General features: G+C 42.7%; 1 protein-coding gene across 4 annotated transcripts in view; it reads right to left on the bottom strand.

The window, feature by feature from the left end:
- Nucleotides 1-10064: 10064 nt before the first annotated feature.
- Nucleotides 10065-22959, bottom strand: part of DHX57 (DExH-box helicase 57) — a 56868-nt gene continuing 43973 nt past the window's right edge. For all 4 annotated transcript variants that reach the window (XM_022574036.3, XM_022574033.3, XM_022574034.3 and 1 more), the window contains 7 exons: nt 21744-21839; nt 21577-21660; nt 18324-18461; nt 17594-17668; nt 15923-16057; nt 12527-12727; nt 10065-10871 (listed from right to left, as the gene is read on the bottom strand). In XM_022574036.3, coding sequence (XP_022429744.1) covers nt 10728-10871; nt 12527-12727; nt 15923-16057; nt 17594-17668; nt 18324-18461; nt 21577-21660; nt 21744-21839 — 873 coding nt within the window. In that variant the 3' untranslated portion in view covers nt 10065-10727. The remainder of the gene's footprint in view (nt 10872-12526; nt 12728-15922; nt 16058-17593; nt 17669-18323; nt 18462-21576; nt 21661-21743; nt 21840-22959) is intronic.

Raw genomic sequence — 22959 nt, 5'->3', positions numbered from 1 at the left:
AAGTATTCTGTTGTTTTTGGATTGAATGTCCTATAAATATCAATTAAGTGCATCTTGTTTAATGAATCATTTAAAGCTTGTGTTTCCTTATTTATTTTCATTTTGGATAATCTGTCCATTGGTGAAAGTGGGGTGTTAAAGTCCCCTACTATGAATGTGTTACTGTTGATTTCCCCTTTTATGGCTGTTACTATTTGCCTTATGTATTGAGGTGCTCCTTTGTTGGGTGCATAAATATTTACAATTGTTATATCTTCTTCTTGGATCAATCCCTTGATCATTATGTAGTGTCCTTCTTTGTCTCTTCTAATAGTCTTTATTTTAAAGTCTATTTTGTCTGATATGAGAATTGCTGCTCCAGCTTTCTTTTGGTTTCCATTTGCATGGAATATCTTTTTCTATCCCCTTACTTTCAGTCTGTATGTGTCTCTAGGTGTGAAGTGGGTCTCTTGTAGACAGCATATATATGGGTCTTGTTTTTCTATCCATTCAGCCAATCTGTATCTTTTGGTGGGAGCATTTCGTCCATTTACATTTAAGGTAATTATTGATATGTATGTTCCTTTTCCCATTTTCTTAATTATTTTGCGTTCGTTATTGTAGATCTTTTTCTTCTCTTGTGTTTCTTGCCCAGGGAAGTTCGTTTAGCATTTGTTGTAAAGCTGGTTTGGTGGTGCTGAACTCTCTCAGCTTTTGCTTGTCTGTAAAGGTTTTCATTTCTCCATGAAATCTGAATGAGATCCTTGCTGGGTAGAGTAATCTTGGTTGCAGGTTTTTCTCCTTCATCACTTTAAATATGTCCTGCCAGTCCCTTCTGGCTTGCAGAGTTTCTGCTGAAAGATCAGCTGTTATCCTTATGGGGATTCCCTTGTGTGTTATTTGTTGTTTTTCCCTTGCTGCTTTTAATATGTTTTCTTTGTATTTAATTTTTGACAGTTTGATTAATATGTGTCTTGGCATGTTTCTCCTTGGATTTATCCTGTATGGGATTCTCTGTGCTTCCTGGACTTGATTAACTATTTCCCTTCCCATATTAGGGAAGTTTTCAACTATAATCTCTTCAAATATTTTCTCAGTCCCTTTCTTTTTCTCTTCTTCTTCTGGAACCCCTATAATTTGAATGTTGGTGTGTTTAATGTTGTCCCAGAGGTCTCTCAGACTCTCCTCAGTTCTTTTCCATCTTTTTTCTTTATTCTGCTCTGCAGTAGTTATTTTCACTATTTTATCTTCCAGGTCACTTATCCGTTCTTCTGCCTCAGTTATTCTGCTATTGATCCCATCTAGAGTATTTTTCATTTAATTTTTTGTACTGTTCATCATTGTTTGTTTCATCTTTAGTTCTTCTAGGTCCTTGTTAAATGTTTCTTGCATTTTCTCTATTCTGTTTCCAAGATTTTGGATCATCTTTACTATCATTATTCTGAATTCTTTTTCAGGTAGACTGTCTATTTCCTCTTCATTTGTTATGTCTGGTGGGTGTTTATGTTGCTCCTTCATCTGCTGTGTGTTTTTCTGTCTTCTCATTTTGTTTATCTTACAGTGTTTGGGGTCTCCTTTTTGCAGGCTACAGGTTCGTAGTTCCCGTTGTTTTTGGTGTCTGTCCCCAGTGGCTAAGGTTTGTTCAGTGGGTTGTGTAGGCTTCCAGGTGGAGGGGACTAGTGCCCGTGTTCTGGTGGATGAGGCTGGATCTTGTCTTTCTGGTGGGCAGGTCCACCTCTGGTGGTGTGTTTTGGGGTGTCTGTGGACTTATTATGATTTTAGGCAGCCTGTGTGCTAATGGGTGGGGTTGTGTTCCTGTCTTGCTAGTTGTTTGGCATAGGGTGTCCAGCACTGTAGCTTGCTGGTCGTTGAGTGAATCTGGGTGCTGGTGTTGAGATGGAGATCTCTGGGAGATTTTCGCCATTTGATATTATGTGGAGCTGGGAAGTATCTTGTGGACCAGTGTCCTGAAGTTGGCTCTCCCACCTCAGAGGCACAGCACTGACTCCTGGCTGCAGCACCAAAAGCCTTTCATCCACACGGCTCAGAATAGAAGGAAGAAAAAGTAGAAAGAAAGAATTAGAAGTAGAAAGAAAGAAAGGAGGGAGGGAGGAAGGAAGGAGGGAAGGAAGAAAAAAAGAAAGAAAGAAGATAAAATAAAGTAAGATAAAATATAATAAAGTTATTAAAATAAAAAATAAGAAAAAAAATTAAGAAAACAACAACAAAGAAAAAAACGGACGGATAGAACCCTAAGACAAATGGTGGAAGCAAAGCTATACAGAAAATCTCACACAGAAGCATACACATACACACTCACAAAAAGAGGAAAAAGGGAAAAAATCATAAACCTTGCTCTCAAAGTCCACCTCCTTAATTTGGGATGATTCGTTGTCTATTCATGTATTCCACAGATGCAGGGTACATCAAGTTGATTATGGAGCTTTAATCCGCTGCTTCTGAGGCTGCTGGGAGAGATTTCCCTTTCTCTTCTTTGTTCTCACAGCTCCCGGGGTTCAGCTTTGGATTTGGCCCCGCCTCTGCGTGTAGGTCTCCGGAGGGCGTCTGTTCTTCGCTCAGACAGGACCGGGTTAAAGGAGCCGCTGATTCGGGGGCTCTGGCTCACTCAGGCCGGGGGGAGGGAGGGGTATGGATGCGGGGCGATCCTGTGGCAGAGGCCAGCGTGACGTTGCACCAGCCTGAGGCGTGTGTTCTCCCGGGGAAGTTGTCCCTGGATCCTGGGACCCTGGCAGTGGCGGGCTGCACAGGCTCCCCGGAAGGGGGGTGTGGATAGTGAACTGTGCTCGCACACAGGCTTCTCGGTGGCGGCAGCAGCAGCCGTAGCGTCTCCTGCCCGTCTCTGGGGTCTGTGCTTTTAGCCGCGGCTCGCGCCCGCCTCTGGAGCTCCTTTAAGCAGCGCTCTTAATCCCCTCTCCTCGCCCACCAGGAAACAAAGAAGGAAGAAAAAGTCTCTTGCCTCTTCGGCAGGTCCAGACTTTTCCCCGGACTTCCTCCCGGCTAGCCGTGGCGCACTAACCCCCCGCAGGCTGTGTTCACGCCGCCAACCCCAGTCCTCTCCCTGCGCTCCGACCGAAGCCCGAGCCTCAACTCCCAGCCCCGCCCGCCCTGGTGGGGGAGCAGACAAGCCTCTTGGGCTGGTGAGTGCTGGTCGGCACCGATCCTCTGTGCGGGAATCTCCCCGCTTTTCCCTCCGCACCCCTGTTGCTGTGCTCTCCTCCGTGGCTTCGAAGCTTCCCCCCTCCGCCACCCGCAGTCTCCACCCGCGAAGGGGCTCCTAGTGTGTGGAAACCTTTCCTCCTTCACAGCTCCTTCCCACTGGTGCAGGTCCCGTCCCTATCCTTTTGTCTCTGTTTATTCCTTTTTCTTTTACCCTACCCAGGTACGTGGGGAGTTTCTTGCCTTTTGGGAGGTCAGAGGTCTTCTGCCAGCATTCAGTAGGTGTTCTGTAGGAGTTGTTCCACATGTAGATGTATTTCTGGTGTATCTGTGGGGAGGAAGGTGATCTCCGCGTCTTACTCTTCCACCATCTTCCCCTCGTCCTCTCTAGATAATTATTGATTGATATGTATTTATTGCCATTTTAAACCTTGTTTTCCCATTGATTTTATATTTCTTCTTTGTCCTTTTTTTCTTTTTGTTTTTCCTTTTGTGGTTTGATGATTTTATTTTGTATTATGCTTATGTTCTGTTCTTTTTGGTTTTTGTGAATCTATTGTGTTTTTGATTTGTGGTTGCCCTGTTTTTCAAGTATGTTAACCCTTTCCTGTATCTACTTGCTTTACACTGGTAGTCATTTAGACTTAAACACAATCTAGAAAAAAAAATCTACATTTTCTTACTCTCCTCCCCCACATTTTATGATTTTGATGTCCTCTTTTGCATCTTCATGTTCATCCTTTTGCTGTTCATTGTGATTATCATTGCTTTCACAGAAATTTTGTGATGTTTTAAAAAATCTGTGTACTGGCTTATTTAAGTGATTTACTTTCTAATTGTGATTTTCTCTTTCCTATAGACTCTTACTTTTCTATTTAGAGAAGACCTTTCAATATTTCCTTTAGGATAGGTTTAGTATTGCTGTATTCTTTTAGTTTTTGCTTGTCTGAGAAATTCTTTATCTCTTCTATTCTAAATGATAACCTTGCTGGGTAGAGTATCTCAGGTTGCAGATTTTTCCCTTTCAGGACTTTGAATATGTCTTGCCACTACTTTCCAGCCTGCAACATTTCTGTAGAGAAATCAGCTGATAGCCTTATGGGGGTTCCCTTGTAATTAATTCTTTGTTTTTCTCTTGCTGTGTTTAGAATCCTCTATTCATCTTTAACTTTTGCCATTTTTATTATAATATATCTTGGTGTAGGTCTGTTTGGGTTTATCTTGTTCAGAACCCTCTGTGCTTCCTGTATCTGGATATCTATTTCCTTCTTTAGGTTTGGGAAGTTTTCAGCCATAATTTCTTCAAATACATTTTAAACCCCTTTTTCTCTTTCTTGTCTTTCTGGGATCCCTATTATGTGTAGAGTGACATGCTTTATATTATCCCATAGGTCTCTTAGCTTGCTTTCATTTTTAAAAAATTTTGGTTTCTGTCTGCTGTTCTAATTGGATGATTTCCATTATTCATCTTCTAGATCACATATTCATTCTTCTGCATTATTCATTCTGCTATTTATAGCCTTTAGTTCAGCTTTCTTCTCTTTAAATGAATTCTCTAATTTTTCTTGGCTTCTCCTTATAGTTTTTAGTTCCCTTTTACAGTAATCTGCATTTCTGTTGATAGCCTTTCTTAATTCTGTCAGTATTTTCATTATCTCCTTTTTGGGCTCGGCATCTGTTAGACTGAAGAGGTCTGTTTTATTCTTTCAGGGGAAATCTCTCAGTCTTTTAATTGGGAGTGGTTCCTGTTCCTTCTTCATTTTACTTATATTTCTCTTGCTCTATGCGTTTAGGGGAAACAATTATCTACCGTGGTCTTGGAGGGCTATTTCTATGTGCGAATGTTCCTGTGTAGCCTGTGTGGGTTTAGTATTTAGTGGTGCGAGGGCTGTTTTTAGTATGGGTGGCTGTCGTTTCTTTCTTCATTGTATACTGGCCGTTATCCCCTTGATAGGAGGTGTGAGTGATGTCGTGGTGACCAGAGCCTGCACTGGATATTGAGCAGGCCTTCCTCCTTGCTCTGTGGTTGTCACTGCCCTGTCAGGAGCAGGGTCTGCTCCCTAGTTGATGGAGTAGAAGCTGCCAGGTCCATTCTGAGCTGAGTTTCTAATCTGTGGTGCAAGGTAGGTGGGATTGGAGCACTCCCATTGGGAGAGGAGCCACCGAGTATTCCTCTGCTGGAGCTGTTCACCTGTGGCTGTGCTCTGTTGTGTCACCTTTCACAACCCGTTGTGTGGGCTCACAAAGTACACTGTTGTTCGCATTGCCCTTGGCCCTACGGCCACTGTATGCTGGCGGTTGGCCCTGGTGCCTCTCAGGCTTTGTTTTCACAAGGCTACCAGCACAAATCCACTGAAGCCGGTCCTAGGACTGCAGTAGTCACGCACCTGGGCCCGCTATGGGAGCTGTGGAGGCAGCTCAGACCCTGACCCAGCCCAGCCCCTGCATGTACATGCCCACAAAGCCCATAGCTGCTAAGGCCAGACCTGTCCCAGCTGTGAGAGCACCCATTGTCCATGTGGATGTTCCGCAGGTGCTGAATTCACAAAGCTGCCTGAACCTCTTGTTTCAGCGTCACCACGTTTGGTAGGTCTGCCTTCCTGGCCCCTGAGGGCCTCAGTGCCCTCATTCAGGAAACGCTTTCCCCTCCCCTTAGTCCTTTTTCCCTCACCACTTTTCCCTCCCCTTTGTCCCTTTCCCTCTCCTGAAATCTATCTACTTCTCCTCTCTCTGTCCTCTCTTCTTTTCTGAGAGACTGGACATCAGGCAGCTACAGCATCACTCCTCTCAGCTTGTGAGACCTGCTCCCTCTGGCAGGTAACAGCTCACATTGGCAGATGACAAGCAGAGCAGGGAGAGGCTCCTTTCACACTTTGCAGATCTCGGCCCAGCAGTCTCTCCCTGATGGGAGATTTCTGAGAGTAATAGATTTCAAACCTCATATCAGGTAGGGTCTGGAAGTACGATTGTCCCAATATTTTCTCCTTTATTTTCCTGCCACCAAGCGAAGTCCCATTGGGAACAGGCTGAAAAGGCAGGTTTCTATACACTGGTGTATGCGTGGGTGAGTCCCACCTGTGGGTCAGAGTCCCACAGACAACATACAGGTTTCCAGGCTTGATCACCCTGGTGGGCAGTGGACAGGGTGCTGCCACCTTCACTGGCCCTTTCTGGAAGTTTACAGGTTGGTGCCTGGATACCCACAGGGAGTGGGTTGAAACGGCAATCTCTCTCTTTCTCTTTTTTCAGTCTTTTCTGTCCCTATGTTACCGACCAGGGTTCTTGGCCTCCTTAATCAGTAGAAATTGACAAGAGACCAGACAAGAAATTCAAGCAAGGCTTTATTGGGGCTCCCCTTGCTCACTCCCTGAGGGGTGCAAGCTGGTCCCTTACGTGTGGCTGAGGGTAGGGGCGCGGGTCCAGGGTTTGGGCCAGAGGGGTGGCTTAGGTGGTCTGCTCACCCCCTTGGTGGTGCCGTGTGCAGGGGGCATGTGCACTACCCTGCTTTTGCTCCTGACACCCTGCTTTTGTTGGGATTTTTGTCTTATTGTATCTTGTTGATCATAATTTGCCCCAACTGCTCATGCACACAGTTATTTTTAGTCCCTTATAGTTGTTGTTGTTTTATTTTGTTGCTTGAGGAGATGTTTGTCCAGGTGCAAGCACTGCAGCAAAGGGTCCCAGGTCCCAGCCTATCTCACTTTCACAAGATCTTATTTTATGATAACCTCTAAGGGACATATTCAGACCATTGCCTAGAAAGAAAAAACCATGATCATGCCTATAGATCCACAGGCTGCATGCTTTGATATACTTTTATCCTCCCCATTCTATTATCCGAGCAGTTTAAAGGCCAAAGTTCATTACTTGTCAGCGAGTTTGAATGGTAACATTCAGATATGGAACTTGAGGAAGAAGACAAAGCTAATGTTTTATCAATCTCACCCCCTCTGTAAGTGTTGAGATAGTCTCATTTCCTGAGAGCTTCCCAATTACATGTACTACAAAACAGCAGTGCAGACTAATTTTGTAGCGAGTATTTCATTAATATTGTTCCCTAACTAGATTCCAGTAAAACAGATATTTAAGAAAACATTTACAGAGTTCTCCATAAAATTAGCATTAAATTCTGACCATCTTGTTGGGGCTCAGAAATCCAGTTCCACCTTGAAATACTACTGTATTCTGACTTTAATCAAAAAGAAATAATCCTATTTCATTTCTTATTTCATAATTTTAATGATGAGCTTAAAGAAATTTAGTTTGGGGGTGAGGATTTCCTTATGAATGCCTTCAGTCAAGGCTTTCCAACCTTTTTCACATTCTGGCACATCTACAGGATGATAGGGTTTGTGCATTTTTTGTTTTTTTGGTTGAATTACAGTTAGTTTACAATGTTGTGTTAGTTTCAAGTGTACAGCAAAGTGATTCAGTTATACATATATATACTTTTTTAGATTCTTTTCCATTATAGGTTATTACAAGATATTGAATATAGTTCCCTGTGCTGTACAGTAGGTCGTTGTTAACCTATTTTATATATAGTAGTGTGTACATGTTAATCCCAAACTCCTAATTTATCCCTCCTCCCCACGCCCACCCCACCCGACCTGGCTATCCTCTTGATAACTATGTTTGTTTTCCATGTCTGTTAGTCTGTTTGTTTTGTAAATAAGTTCATTTGAATCACTCTTTTAGATTACACACATAAGTAATAGCCTATGATATTTATCTTTCTCTGTCTGGCTTACTTCACTTGGTATGATAATGTCTAGGTCCATCCATGTTGTTCCAAATGGCACTATTTCATTCTTTTTTATGGCTGAGCAATATTCCATTGTGTCTATATACATCACATCTCCTTTATCCATTCAATCTGTTGATGGATATTTAGGTTGTTTCTGTGCCTTGGCTATTGTAAATAGTGCTGCTATGGATTTGTGCATTTGTGTGTGGCTGAAAGTAACCAGCCCAGCACGGCTTCCCTGAGAGAGCAGTTTCTCAGCACTCTGAATGGAAAGTTTTGTTATTAACTACCTTGCAGCTGCGTGCTCTGCTGCAAACTTGCATTCAAACCTGCAGGTCCGGGCTTCCCTGGTGGCGCAGTGGTTGAGAGTCCGCCTGCCGATGCAGAGGACGCGGGTTCGTGCCCCGGTCCGGGAAGATCCCGCGTGCCGCGGAGCGGCTGGGCCCGTGAGCCATGGCCGCTGAGCCTGCGCGTCCAGAGCCTGTGCTCCGCGACGGGAGAGGCCACAACAGTGAGAGGCCCGCGTACAGTAAAAAAAAAAACAAAAAAACCTGCAGGTCCACGTGGGCAGATGGCTCTAGTTAGGGCAGCATGAGCTCTGCTATAGCACCAACAGTCAAAACTGGTTTGAAAAAAACTTGTTTAGAGGGTTAGTGCAGTTTTCTCTTTCATTTCTCCTAAATGTCCCAGCCTAATCGGTTTTGTAATGTGAGCCTTGTTTCAAGAGCAAGTCAGAACTTGTATACTGTGGGTGCTATGCATATGTATGTTATTTAAAGTGATGATATGAATTAATGCCTTTTTTTTTTTTTTTTTTTTTTTGTGGTACGCGGGCCTCACTGCCGTGGCCTCTCCCGTTGCGGAGCACAGGGCCCGGACGCGCGGTCCCAGCGGCCATGGCTCACGGACCCAGCGGCTCTGCGGCATGTGGGATCCTCCCGGACCGGGGCACAAACCCGCGTCCCCTGCATCGGCAGGCAGACTCCCAACCACTGCGCCACCAGGGAAGCCCGAATAAATGCCTTTTAAAAGCACTGCTTAGAGCCTAAGCTCTTTAAGTGCACCGAAGCTTAAACACACTTCAAAATGACTGTTTTGGACAGTTTCAGTGGTTTCCTGAGAACTTAAATACCTTGAAAAGTGAACATCCTTCACTGAGGTGGTTTTGTTGAGTTAGTGTGAATTCCATGTATAGTGGGAAACCTGTAGTGACTCTCTACCTGAGGACTACCGAAATACAGGAATACTTTTTCCACCCAGCTTTTTGGGATTCTTCTTAGTCACACTGAAAAATGTCCAGGGAAAGTGTAAATATATATATACTTTTTTTTTCAGAATGCTAGTGCCCCATTACCCTAAGTGGTGGTTGAAAATAACAGTCCCATGGAAGGTATTTTTATGGCTGTAAACCTGACACTAGTATGGCAACCTTTTCTACCTTAACCATGCCAACTCTGTTCTGAGAATACCACTAAAATTCTCCTTCGGGTAATGTGAAATGTGGCCATTAGATCCAGGTGAGTTCATAAGACAGAGTTCATAAGATTCCTAAATAGAAAACCTACAAGAGAATGAAAACACCCAGACTGTTCTGCTTTTAAGAATAAGTGTGGGGGGCTTCCCTGGTGGCGCAGTGGTTGAGAGTCTGCCTGCAGATGCAGGGGACGCGGGTTCGTGCCCCGGTCTGGGAGGATCCCACATGCCGCGGAGCGGCTGGGCCCGTGAGCCATGGCCACCGAGCCTGTGCGTCCGGAGCCTGTGCTCCGCAACAGGAGAGGCCACAACAGTGAAAGGGCTGCGTACGGCAAAACAAAAACAAAAACAAAAAGTATAAGTGTGGGGTTTCCCTGCTGGTGCAGTGGATAAGAATCCGCCTGCCAATGTAGGGGACACGGGTTCGAGCCCTGTTCCGGGAGGATCCCACATGCTGTGGAGCAACTAAGCCCGTGTGCCACAACGACTGATCCTGCGCTCTAGAGCCCGCGAGCCACAACGACTGAGCCCACATGCCACAACTACTGAAGCCCACGTGCCTAGAGCCCGTGCTCTGCAATAAGAGAAGTCACTGCAATGAGAAGCCCGTGAACCACAACGAAGAGTAGCCACTGCTCGCCGCAACTAGAGAAAGCCTGTGCACAGCAACAAAGACCCAACTCAGCCAAAAATTAATAAATAAATTTATTAAAAAAAAAAAAAGAAGTGTGTTACGGATAAAACCAGCTCACATTCTGATAACAAATAAGTGCTCATTAAATTTGGTTTTTTTAAGCTGAACTTTAATGAGTAAAAATCCCTCACGAATGAAGTTTATGTAATGGCCTATAGCCGAAATGAAATTTTAATTTTTCTTGCTCACATGATTTTTTTTCCTTCTCTGTTCTGACTTCTTTCAGTTGAGCCTTTATGACAGAAAAAAAAACAACTGATATTTCTCCTCATGCCCTTTATCTCACCCCAGTAAAAAGCTAGGAGAAATATAATACATAGATTAAAACAGAATTGTATTAAATATTCACTTTCCTGTTAATCAGATGAATTTCATTCATTCCAGGGCAGTCAGAGAGAAAAATACAGGCAAGTTGGTTTTCGAACTCACATCGACACTCCAAATTGTGCTGGGAATGCCCACTGCTTGGTTAGAAATACTTAGTGTGGAAAATTTCCCTAAAGGTGTGCGTCGCCTCAGCTGACTTGGCAGTGCCTGCCCTGGGCTCCTTCACCAGGGCAGCCCCATCGCGGAGCTGCAGGCTCGAGGTAGAGGTGCTGCCGTCATTTCCCAGCTGAGCAAGCAGGTGAGTAGCAAGCACTCTCCCGAGCCTGGTCTTTATTGTGTGGTGACAAGTTTCACAATCATGCTGATGATCCGTGACCCTCGAGGACAGGTACACAGATCTATGCTTGGGTTTTTTATCTTATCCTGGAGAAGCTGGTCAAGTTCGCAGCGAAGTTCCTTTACTAATTCAGCCACCTAAAATGAAAGTTGCAATGTAAGCAGTGCTTGGACCAACAGGGGAGGAAAGGTTATTAAAGGAAATTCTCCAGTTATGATTATCATTATTCTAGATTTCTGCTATTTTAATTCCATGGTGGGGGAACTAAACGTTTTTTTCTAAAACTGCTTCTAAACTTTCTTGATGCAATTATAGGAACATACACTCAATGTCAGCTCTGTAATATACTAAGTGGGGTCCATTTTAAAAAGCCTCCTCTCTCACATCTCATTTAAAGAAAAGATTAAATCGGGAAATATGGCTTTTATATAGTGTGCTCCATAGTAAAGCTTGGTCGGCTTTTACAATTTGCTCTGAGAGGAGAAGCAGGAAAATGGAGAATTAAAAATGGCAGATGTTAAACCAAAAAAATCTCTTTAACTTTGGAATTTGTCCGCTTTTGTTGGTGGGGACAGGGTTGGGAGACAGCCTCCATGTTTTACGGCGGTTTGCCTGTGCTGACGCAGTGCCACTGTGCGTGTCTTGCCAGCATCTGTTCGGCTGCTGCTCCTCTGTCTGGCAACCCTGCAGCGTGGACTCTGTCTGCATCACGCAGGCTCACGCCATGTGCCCTGCCAGAGTGAATGGTTCAGGGGGTCCAGGCCTTAGAGTCCATGACATTCTTCAGCCACAGGAGTTGGTTTAGGAGAGGAGGTTTGCTGGAACTTTTAGGAAAGAAGCGTTCTGTCTTCCCTTTTGGACAGTATATGCTGCACGGACGTGACCCAGGAGCCGCTACAGCCGTCCTGCTACCACAGGGCCAGACAGGCTTTTGTTGTTAAGCAGCTGAATCAAACCAACACTGCCTGGCCCTCTTGACCTGTACTGTCCCATGTGGCTAATCTCCTGACCACATGAAATGTGCCTGATCCGAATCGAGATGCGCTGTGAGTATAAAATACACACCAGATTCTGAAGACTTAGTATGAAAAAAGAGTATAAAAATCTCAATTGTTTATATTGATTACATGTTGAAATTAAAACTTTTTAGATGTCTTCTGTTATATAAAATACTAAAACTAATTTCACCTATTTACTTTTTTTTAATGTCGCTACTGGAAAAATTATTAGGTATGTGGCACATATATTTCTCCTGGGCTGTGCTGCTTCAGACTTTAAAGGGAATTAACTGTAATGTCTGAGTTGGTGTTTCTGCCTCCTGCAATAGAAGATTTCTAAGAGATGCAAATATTAAACATTTTTATATCTTAAATATACTCCCCCTTAAACGTTTTCTAGAGACTCCATATAGTAAATAATTGAGACATTTTTTTAATGGTGGTTGTGGAATCAGGGTGATTTTTACTTAGCTCTGCTCATCTATATTTTGATTTTCTTTGAACTTGTATTGGTATAACAATTAGGAAGTGCCAACACCTCCCTCATAGCTTCTGTCCGAAGCCTTTCACACCGACTGTCCTGGGCTTCCCCTCCTAGTGTGCTTCCTCAACTCTTACTAAGGCTCCCCCACTGGCCTCACTTCAGCCTCAGTCTTGCTTAGTGTCCCCTGCAGACCCATCATTCACTCTTACTCAGCTCTGTGGTCCTTGTTCCCTGAAGAAATGCTCTATACTTCCTATTATCAGAGCCCCTCATGGCCTGAGTCTCATGCGACAGACTCGTTATCCCTTACCTGATGTGAAGCTGCTGCAAAACGGATCCAACCATCATCCAAGGAGACAATGAACTCTCCCCTTTGGAGCTGCACATTCACTTGTCCTCCTCCGAACAAGACCAGCGGGTACACAGACACCATGCTGCAGTCTCGGATGAACACACGACTAGTTTTGATCTTCTCATGGTACAGCAGGTAGGGGCTGTCAAAGTGTCTGACCTGAAACATATGACAGTTATGTCACTGGCAACATAAGGGGAACTCCACCAGTCCCAGGGATTTAATCATCACCTGTCCAATGACTCCCAAAATTACCTTCAGCCTGTAGGTTCCCCTGAGCTCCAGCCTTGTATGTGCAACTGCCTACTTGATGTCTGTACTCGGACATCTAACAAGCATCTCAGACTTGTTGTGTTCAAAAGGAATTCTCAATTTTCCCCTCCTTGTGGTGTTCACTATCTCATTAAATGATACTCCCATTCACCCAGTTTGCGCCCAGTTGCTCAAGCTCCCAATTTAGGAGCCATCCTTGATGGCTCTCTCTCCCTCACTCCATCTATATCATCACTAAGTCCTGTCAGCTCTGTTTTCAAAATACATGAGTAACTGACATATTCTCACCACTTCTACAGCTACCACCTCATGCAAACTGTCATCTCATACAGACCACTACAATGGCTTCCTATGTACCTGCCCTTTTGCACCTTCACAGTTTCTTTTCCATACAGAGGCCACAGTGATCTTTTAAAAACCAGTTAGGGCTCAGAACCCTCCAGAGATTTCCCAAGGATAAAATCTCAGATCCTTCTGTGGATCCTACACGACCTGATCCCTGACCACTTGTCCCAACTCATCTACCACTTCCACCCCTAACCATCCCCTCCATTTGCACTGGCTGCCTTCTTGCATTTCCTGGGACACACCAAATATGCTCCCATCTCATGGTCTTTGCACTTATTTCCTCAGCTTGGAATGTCCTCTCTTTAGATACCTGCATGACTTGCCCTTTACTTCATTTAGGATCTGCTCAATTGTTTTCTCCTGAGAGTTCTTCCCTGGTCACTCTATGTAAAGTAGCCCCTCTTGGGAGGTAGAGGGATAAATTAGGAGTACGGGATTAATACTGATATTCACCACGGTATATAAAAGATAAATAACAAGGATTACTGTATAGCACAGGGAACTATATGCAATATCTCGTAATAACCTATAGTGGAAACGAATCTGATGCTATATACCTGAAACTAACACAATACTGTATATCAACTATAGTTTAAAAAAAAAAAAGCCCCTCTTCTGTCACTCTCGATCTCTTACAGTTTTATTTTCCTTCATAACATTTGTCATTAACCTGAGATTATCTGTTTACTTATTCCTTGCCTGTCTTCCCCATTAGAATGTAAGTTCCCTGAGGGCAGAGACCTTGCCTCCCTAGCTCATCCGCTGTCCTCCATGGCCTGCAACAATGCCTGGCACAGAGGAGGTGCTAGCAGATACTGAGTGGATGCATGAATGACTTGGATTCACTGAAGAAATGCCATGGTAAACTCAGGAGAGGACGAGTGGAGGTAACTTGGGCCCCCGGTTCCCAAGTACACATGCAGCCAAGAGGGCAGATGACTTCCTGGTCCTCAGACTCTCCTGAGCTTAACACTTCTTTTCATGCTTTGCTGACACTTTACTCAGTAGTTTCACAGGTTGACCAGCCCTAACACTTCAAACTCCCTTCCTGCAGTCTCCTTTCCTCTCTTCCTCCTTCATCTCTTTATCGAGATGAAGCTTTATTGAGCATCTGCTTTCAGCTATGCTGGCTAGGCACTGTGCTCGACATCAAGAAGGCAGAGATGAATAAAATTCAACTCCTGTCTTCAGGAATTTTACAAGTCCAAGAATGAGACATACCATAAGCTATAAAATAATGTGATAAGTACAACAGTGGAAAAATGCACACTACACAGTGACGGAACAGAAGTAAGGAGCAACTTGGAGAGGGACACTGGGAAAGGGATATATGATGGGAGCCTGGAGGATAAGTAGGAGCCTGCTGGGGAATTAGAATGCCATTCCAGGCATAGAGGACAGTGTGTCCTGTGTCATGGCACCGGGGGACACTGTTGGTAGTCTGGTATTGCTGGAGCATAAAGAATGACAGGAGTGGGCAGGGGACATGGGCTAAGAAGGGGCTAGATGTGAAGGGTCGTAGGAGAGTTTACAGTAAACTCCATCTATGAAGAGTTTCAAGCAAGGGTATGACATGATCAAATGTGTGTTTTGTAAAGATGATTCTGGGAGCAGTAGTATAAAAGGTTGGAGAGAGAAAGCACCAGAAGTAAGATTAGTACTTCAGGCAAGAGACAGATATTTGGGGTTTGAACTGAGGAAATGGCAGCAGGGACAAGAGAAGTAGGCAAATCTGAGACATGTCAAAAGGTGGAAGTGTTAGGACCTGGTGACCAATTAGACTGGCATCAGGAGAAAAGAAGCAGGGTCCATGTGACTCCAGGGTTCTGATTTGGATGGTCCCATTTCACCAAGACAGGGAGCACAGAGGAGTGAATTCAGAGATAATGAGTTTGATTTTTCAGCTTTTGAGTTTGAGGTGACTAGAAGGCATCCAGGTGGTGATTTCCAGCAAGACAGCTCAGAAAAAAAAGCCCAGGACGAGAGAGAGAGATTTGGGGTCTGTGTCAGCATGTAGGTGGCAGTTAGAACCACGATGTTGTGCCCTGGTGGTTCAGGAAGATTCTGTGCACTGTAATAAGAGAACAAGGATAGAACCACGATTTCAGAGTAAGGGAAGAGAATCTGGTAAAGGGGCTAGAGGGGGATGATCAGTGAGAGAGAAGAAAGTGGTATTTCAGAAGCAAAAAACATCAAAGATAGTGTCAAGAGGTAGGGAAGTCAGCAATGTCAAAAACTTCATGAGTCAAGAATGATGAGAGCTAGGGAATTTGTTCCCTATATTTGACAACTAGGAGGTTATTCATGACTTCTGATGAATTTAGTGGAGGGGTGGGAGCAGAAGCCTCCCAGCAATTGGCTGAAGGAAGAAGGAGAGCTGAGGAAGTTGGATCGACAAGCACAGGTCATGGCCTCTTAAGGCACAGATGGCGTGAGAGAATTACATCATGACCTCTTAAATCACCACCACAAAGAAACAATTTTATATCTGAAAGCAGGCTTAATAGTTCAATTTCCAGTACATTTGTGCTTATTCATCTTTCCCCAAGTCAGTGATGCTGCTAAAGACAGTGAGTGATAGAACAAGGTTTGGCTGAAGTGAAGGGACTGTTTCTCACCCCAACAACAAGGCTTTGAACTGCATGGGTCCACTTACACTCAGTACTACACAATTCGCATTGGTTGAATCTGTGGATGTGGAACCTGACTGTAAGTATACCCAGCCATCCTGACCTGGTAGTTCACTGATGAAGGGTGAATGTGTACATATCCATCGTTCTTGGTGACAAACTTCAATTCCTCTGATTTCGGTTGCATTCTGACAGCTCCGGTACTGGTCTTCTGAAATTTCCCTTCTGGGCTTTTCACCTAAACAACAGGTATTTGTTAAAAAAAAAAAAAAAAAAAAAAAAATATATATATATATATATATATATAAAATACGTATTTCCATTGTAGGATCTATCCCTTGACAAAAAAAGTCTTGTTTGAATGCCCTTGTTGCTGCTTCCCTCTCTCTGTTTCCTTTTGGAAGCAGTATAAGCATGCTTTCTTTTTCTTTTTTTAACCATGAGGAGGTGTGGATGTAAATGTAGTTCTGGGTGACTATACCACACACCAGCCACATGGGGGAGAAACCACGTTGATGTTTCAGGTCTGCCCTGATTATCAGGGAAAGAGATTCAGCTGGCAACACTGGACCAGGAATCTGCTGACAATTCCAATACCAAGCCAACATTTCCAAATGAATTTTTCAAAATAGTGAAAAACAGACTGTTTCACACAAAAAAATGAAAAGTTTATGTGCACACACACACACCTCCATATTTACTGTAGAAAATAACATTACTACTATATAACACAGGGAACAATATTCAATATCTTGTAATAACCTATAATAACTCCTGTAATCCCATGATTAAGAAATAACTAACATTAATGTTTGACATACATCATTTTAGTTTTCTGTTAGATTTATATTTATATATAGAAATAAATATAAATGTATTAAAACTAATATAGGATCATTTTCTATAAATATTTTCCTAAAACATACTTCTCAGTGGCTATATAGCACCTCACTGTCACATCATCATCACCCAAAGGCCATAGTTTACATTAGGGTTTACTTTTGTTGTTGTACATTCCGTGGGTTTGGGCAAGTATGACATGTTATCTATCATTATGGTACCATGCAGAGTATTTTTACTGCCCTAAACATCTTCTGTGCTCTGCTTATTCATCCCCCTCACCCCTGATTTTTTAAGTGTTTCCACAGCTTTTCTCCAAATGATTTTTTTTTAAAGCAAATTTCAAATGATTTGAAAAGCATGCAAGCACTAAGCAAAAATAAGCCATAAATGAATCAGGAGACATCAACTGAACATTTATCAAAAAGTTAAGTGAGAAATGCTTCAGTACTCTGACAAATTCACATTCTAAGTCTGACAAGGACTGGATAATCAAATCTCAGGTAAAAGTCCAACAGTACATTCAGGTAGGGTTTCCAGAAGAGGGGGATCATAGGCGGTCCCATGACAAGGCACTGACTTGTTCTTATCTAATTTTAGTCCAGAGTAGAGGGCATAAGGGAAATTGTAGTAGAATCAAATTTCTACCTAACATAGGTTAGTTATGCACAGACTGGCTGACAGTGACATTTATGTCCATTTTAATTCCTGGAATGTCATAATGTCAGAAGGATTAAAAAGGCACCTTATTTTATACAATAAATGTGTTCTTGAATGATGTATCAACACATTTGGGGAACTGAAGAATTGGAAATATATACTATGCTTAGAAGGCTGTGTGTGTGTGTCTTTAAAATGATTAATGTGCATGTCTTACATCCCTTGGCTAAAATCAAACAGGAAGTGGGAGGACCCAGGAAAAATGTTTCCTTACCTGCACTACATTTGGATACAGAGCAGCACACAGCATTGCTGATATCAACTTGGGGTTCTCAGCATTTGAGTTAGCCTGTGAGAAATACAGCATTAAAGTAATGTGGCTATTTCTGTCTATCCCTGGAAATTATTATATTTCTCTTGATTTCTAAAAAGCATCTCATTTCTATCACTTTGCTAGAAAGATTATTTCTAAGTAAAAAAAAAAAAATCTACTGGACCACATTCACACAGTACCCATTCCAAGAAGTCCACAATTACTTTCTAGATCTCTGCAGAGCAGTTACAAAGCCAGTGTTCCTAAGGATCAGTCGAGAGAAAGATTCTGGTTCATGAGATGTTCACAATTTCCAGAAAGTACTAACTGTACTTAGAACAGAGTGGCATCAGGTTTCATCTTGAATTGTTCTTCTGATACTTATTACATACAAAACTATCCTGGGTTTGAAAAAGGCTGGTCTGATTAAGAAGACATTATTGGAAAGTCCGTTCTACCTCTGATGGACCTACCAAGAACCAATGTGAAATTAAAAAAAAAACAAGCAACAATCAACAGAAAAACTCTTGTTTTTCTGAGTGTTAGGTGACATTTGTGGAAAGAAAATCAAGAATGCCACTAACCCACTGCTCATAGGGCTTAAGTGATCAAGGCCTACAAGTGTTCCTGAGGTAACAGACTATGAGTGTGATCATCAAAGAGAAGTAAGAACTAACTACACATTCTTTACCTCTTCTCCTGTGGCATCCAAGATACCATCTCCTCCTCCTTGGGCCCTTTTCTCAATTTCCCTTGCTCTGAGTCCCTCTTTTACAAAGCCTATATCCGATAACAGTTCTGTGAACTGTCGTTTGAGGCTGGCCATTTCCTGAAAGAAATGGAAAAAATCTTTAAGCAGGGGCATCAACTTATCAAAGGTAAGAATGACTACAAAAACGAATTAGTTCAGTGTATAGTAATGAGACTCATATGGGTTTACCAAACAGGTATGAAGATTATCTTGTCTCTTCATTCACAAAAGGGCAGTTTTCACTCATACAAACCAGCAGTGTAAAACCATTACACAGAAATTCACAAATTTCAGAAAACCCAAAGATCATTTAATTCTAGATTACGTTAAAAAAAAACAAACCATTAATTGGATTTTGGGTAGGTCTGATTTTCCTCGCAATTCTTAGGACAGCCAAAAACGTATTTTACTTTGTGGAACTCTAGCTCCAGGTGCTGTGACACTGTCTGGTGTCCCTACTTCCTTTCTGCCCAGGTCCTCTCAGTGCCTTACCCGAGCCTACACTGGTTAGTGTTCTCTCTTCAAAGATGCAGAACACCCACCTCAGAACCTTCCCTCTTTCTCTTACTTTGTGAACTTGGCTGGCTCACATTTTCCCTACGAATAGGAATACTATTAAGTGGTTTAGATTTAGAAACCCCTTTCTGCATCTGAGCACAAGTGTGAGAATGAAAAGCACAAACCTCTGGCATCTGTTCGAATATGAGCTGTATATCAGACAATAGAAAAGCAGATAATGACAATCAAAGGAATGGAAAGCTAAGCAATGCTACCCTGTATCTGATGACAATTTAAGTATTTTCTTGGACTGTCAATCACAGATGTATAACATGGTAAAATATAACTAGGAGTTAAATATACCAGAGTTCTATTTCACGACAAGGTTTTAATATCTTAATAAAACTAATTCTAGGACTTCCCTGGTGGTGCAGTGGTTAAGAATACGCCTGCCAATGCAGGGGACACAGGTTCGAGCCCTGGTCTGGGAAGATACACATGCTGTGGAGCAATTAAGCCCGTGCGCCAGCCACAACTACTGAGTCTGCGCTCTAGAGCCCACGAGCCACGACTATTGAGCCCAGGCGCCTAGAGCCCCTGCTCCGCAACAAGAGAAGCCACCACAATGAGAAGCCTGTGCACTGCAATGAAGAGTAGCCCCCGCTCACCGCAACTAGAGAAAAGCCTGCATGCAGCAATGAAGACCCAATGCAGCCAAAATAAATAAATTATTAAAAAAAAGTCGATTAAAAAAAGAAACACAAAACATTCTACAATACAATCTAAGCTGGACTTTAGTGAAGTCCAGAGGTAGCTGTTTGATGGCCCTCATAGATCACAGCAAAATCTACACACATCCTAAAGAAAAAGAATAAATTTACTAAAAAATGTAATTTAAAAGAAATATTATTTTATACTTAAAACTCTTAATGACTCAAGAAAATATTACTGCACCTTACATATAAAATACCCTTTAGACCAGTGCTTCTCAACCCTGGCAGCATATCAGAATCACTTGGTGAACTCAACAACAAGGAAAATAAACATGCTCAGGCTCCACCCCTGGAGATCCAGATGTAATTGGCCTGGAGTGGAATTTGGGTATTTTTACTTTTTTTTTTTTTAAGCTCCCTCGGGTGAATCTAATGTGTAGCCAGGATTGAAAATCATTGCGTTTGTTGTACTTAGAATAAAGCTAGAGCCTTTGTCTTCTCAAAACGCCTCACTGCAGTACACCTAAAGGCAGAGAAGAATAAAGGCAAATACTGGGATGGTTTTGAGGTCTCTTACTTCATTTTAAATAACCATTCATTCATGCATTCAATGAATTTTACTGAGCATCAACTATGTGCTAAGTACTGTTCTAGGCACTGGGGATACAGTATTGAACAAAACATAAAATCTCAGCTCTGGGGCTTCCCTGGTGGTGCAGTGGTTGAGAGTCCGCCTACCGATGCAGGGGACACGGGTTCGTGCCCCGGTCTAGGAAGGTCCCACATGCCGCGGAGCGGCTGGGCCCGTGAGCCATGGCCACTGAGCCTGCGCGTCCGGAGCCTGTGCTCCGCAACGGGAGAGGCCACAACAGTGAGAGGCCCACATACCGCAAAAAAAAAAGAGAAAAATAAAGAAAAAAAATCTCGTCTCTGATGGAGCTTATGGGGTAGAGAGAGAACTAGCTGTCAGGTAGTGGTAAGTACTACGAACATTAATTTTGTGTTCTATTCCAAGACATCTTCTAATATAGAAATAAAGTCCTTCCCCCTCCCGAGCCTCAAAATCTTTGAGTGAAATAGATGCTTTGTAAAGATAATGCACCATTATTATTCTGGCTTTTTTTTTTTTTTGCGGTATGCGGGCCTCTCACTGTTGTGGCCTCTACTGCTGTGGAGCACAGGCTCTGGACGCGCAGGCTCAGCAGCCATGGCTCACGGGCCCAGACGCTCTGCGGCATGTGGGATCTTCCCGGACCGGGGCACGAACCCGTGGTCCCCTGCATCGGCAGGCGGACTCTCAACCACTGCGCCACCAGGGAAGCCCTATTCTGGCTTTTCATGCCACTTTGGAAGGCGGCCTAAAATACTGTTACAACAGAAGACAGAGCCCTGCCTGTTATTACACAGAAGATAATAAACCTTTCTTTCTCTTTCTTGTGTACTTGTTATTGACATAGTAGCCTCTGATGGACAGAAGAATTAACAAAGAAAATGTGGTTCAGTATTCAGTCTTTGGTTTTAGGGAGAGGGTAAGGGGTTTGGCGATGGTCATAGACCGCTTTGAGGATCTGATGAAGCTATGATCCCTTTCTCCAGAATAATGCACGTTATGTATAAGGGTATGACTTTGCATACAATTTCAGGGGCTTATGGATCCGGGTTATGAATGTTTGGTATAACTATGGAAAAAACTGACTTCCAGTAAGCAGTAATCTTCAGAGTGCCTATATTCCCCTAGCCTCCACAGAAGTTAAACACAGATTCACTGAAAAGAGGAAGAACAGATCAGTTGAAAGGTTCAGCACAAAAGGCCTGATGTCATAGTTCAGGAGTCTGTTTTACCCAGGTGGTAAAGCCAAGCATATTCCAAAAATAACATTTTCAATGTCAAGGCAGGACAAGCAAGATAAAGTTGCAACACCCTCTGGTGCGCTACTACAATAGAAAATGAATGAAAACAAATTTCCACAGAAACAACTCACCTGAAGAACTCTTCCTGACAAGAAGTTTTGTCTGCAGTAATTATAACTTGCACGCATGCCTTCTTTCGTACTTAGCTGCCATCCCTAAATTTTGGAGAAAATCAAAATGTTACTGTCTTTAGTGCCAACTCTGGTAATAAACCTCAGCTATTAGGTTGTATGCTTACCTTATATGCTCGTAGAAGGGCCAGGTAATCACTGTTTGCAAATGCAAATTCTAGCTTTTTCTGGTTAGCTTCCTCTTTTTTATCCCAGGGAGATACCTAATGAGGAAAACCAGGTTTGAAGGACACATTTTACCCAAGGTTTCAAACGGCACTTTCCTACTGCTGAAGCCAGGTGCCTCGGGAAGTATTTTGTGTGGAACAGAGTACACAGTGGGTGGCTAGTTAAAAGTAATTATGGTGGTTAAGTGCCAAGCTAACAGTCCTACTTGTCCTTGTGAGTCCATCTGCCCACCCGAAATAACCTCTACTGGGTCTTTTACTTCCTAGTGGCAAGATGTCATCAAAGAGCCACTCACTCTAAAAGCTACATCTAAAATCTAAGATTCTGTTAACTCTGTGGTATCTTTATTTTACAGATTCTTATTCATCTTCTATACTTAAGTCTCCCCTATTTCTATACCCATAATTCATGTTTTTTTCCTTTTAAAAATAATGTTTACAGGTCCTCCTTTTCCCTACAAATTAGTAAAATCAGCTGAGAACTTAATTTTCACTGCCTTCTCTTGCTGCAACATACACATGTACTAAAGACACCAGCAAGAGCAAGTTACACTGAGGCCCAAGCTGTATCACACTGAAAATCATTCTAAACCAACTACGGTGCTTCTAATTTTCATATATTTGGACACCTTTATAGCTAACACAACAATAATAAAATTTTATTTTCTATTTGAAAATAAATTTTCTTCCTTTTTAGGAAGACTAGTGGGAAAAGGATTACATTTGGGAATTAACTATGTTTACAGAACCCAGCAAAGGACAGGTGTTCAGTTTTGGCTAAGGATGACATCAATATTTCTAATGAACAATTTCTGCATTCCAATAAAAGAAAACAGACAGTGAGAGGTTATTTAGATGATTTGAGAAATAGGCAATGGAGGTCTTGTTCACAATAATACTGACTGTATGTCTCTGAGCAAGCTACATCACCTAGCCTGGCCCTTGGTTTTGTCATCTGTTGTTAAATGAGGGGGCTGAACTAAGATCTTTTTGCAGATCTGTGAGTTTACAATTCCATGAAGTATAACATTAAAACTGAAGAAAATTATTACATCTATTCCCCTACCTATCTGAGATAAGCCATGGTGAAAATAAAGGAAGAGTGACACTCTACCCAAAGACAGCTGAATATTCATTTTCAAGTTTACATGGAATA

This window comes from Delphinapterus leucas, chromosome 13 (genome assembly GCF_059928025.1).
Source record: "Delphinapterus leucas isolate spDelLeu-1000000601 "Yukka" chromosome 13, BTC_Dleu_Yukka2, whole genome shotgun sequence".
Lineage (NCBI taxonomy): Eukaryota > Metazoa > Chordata > Mammalia > Artiodactyla > Monodontidae > Delphinapterus > Delphinapterus leucas.
The sequence above is the reverse complement of the archived record's forward strand: the minus strand, read 5'-3'. Positions and strand labels throughout refer to the sequence as shown.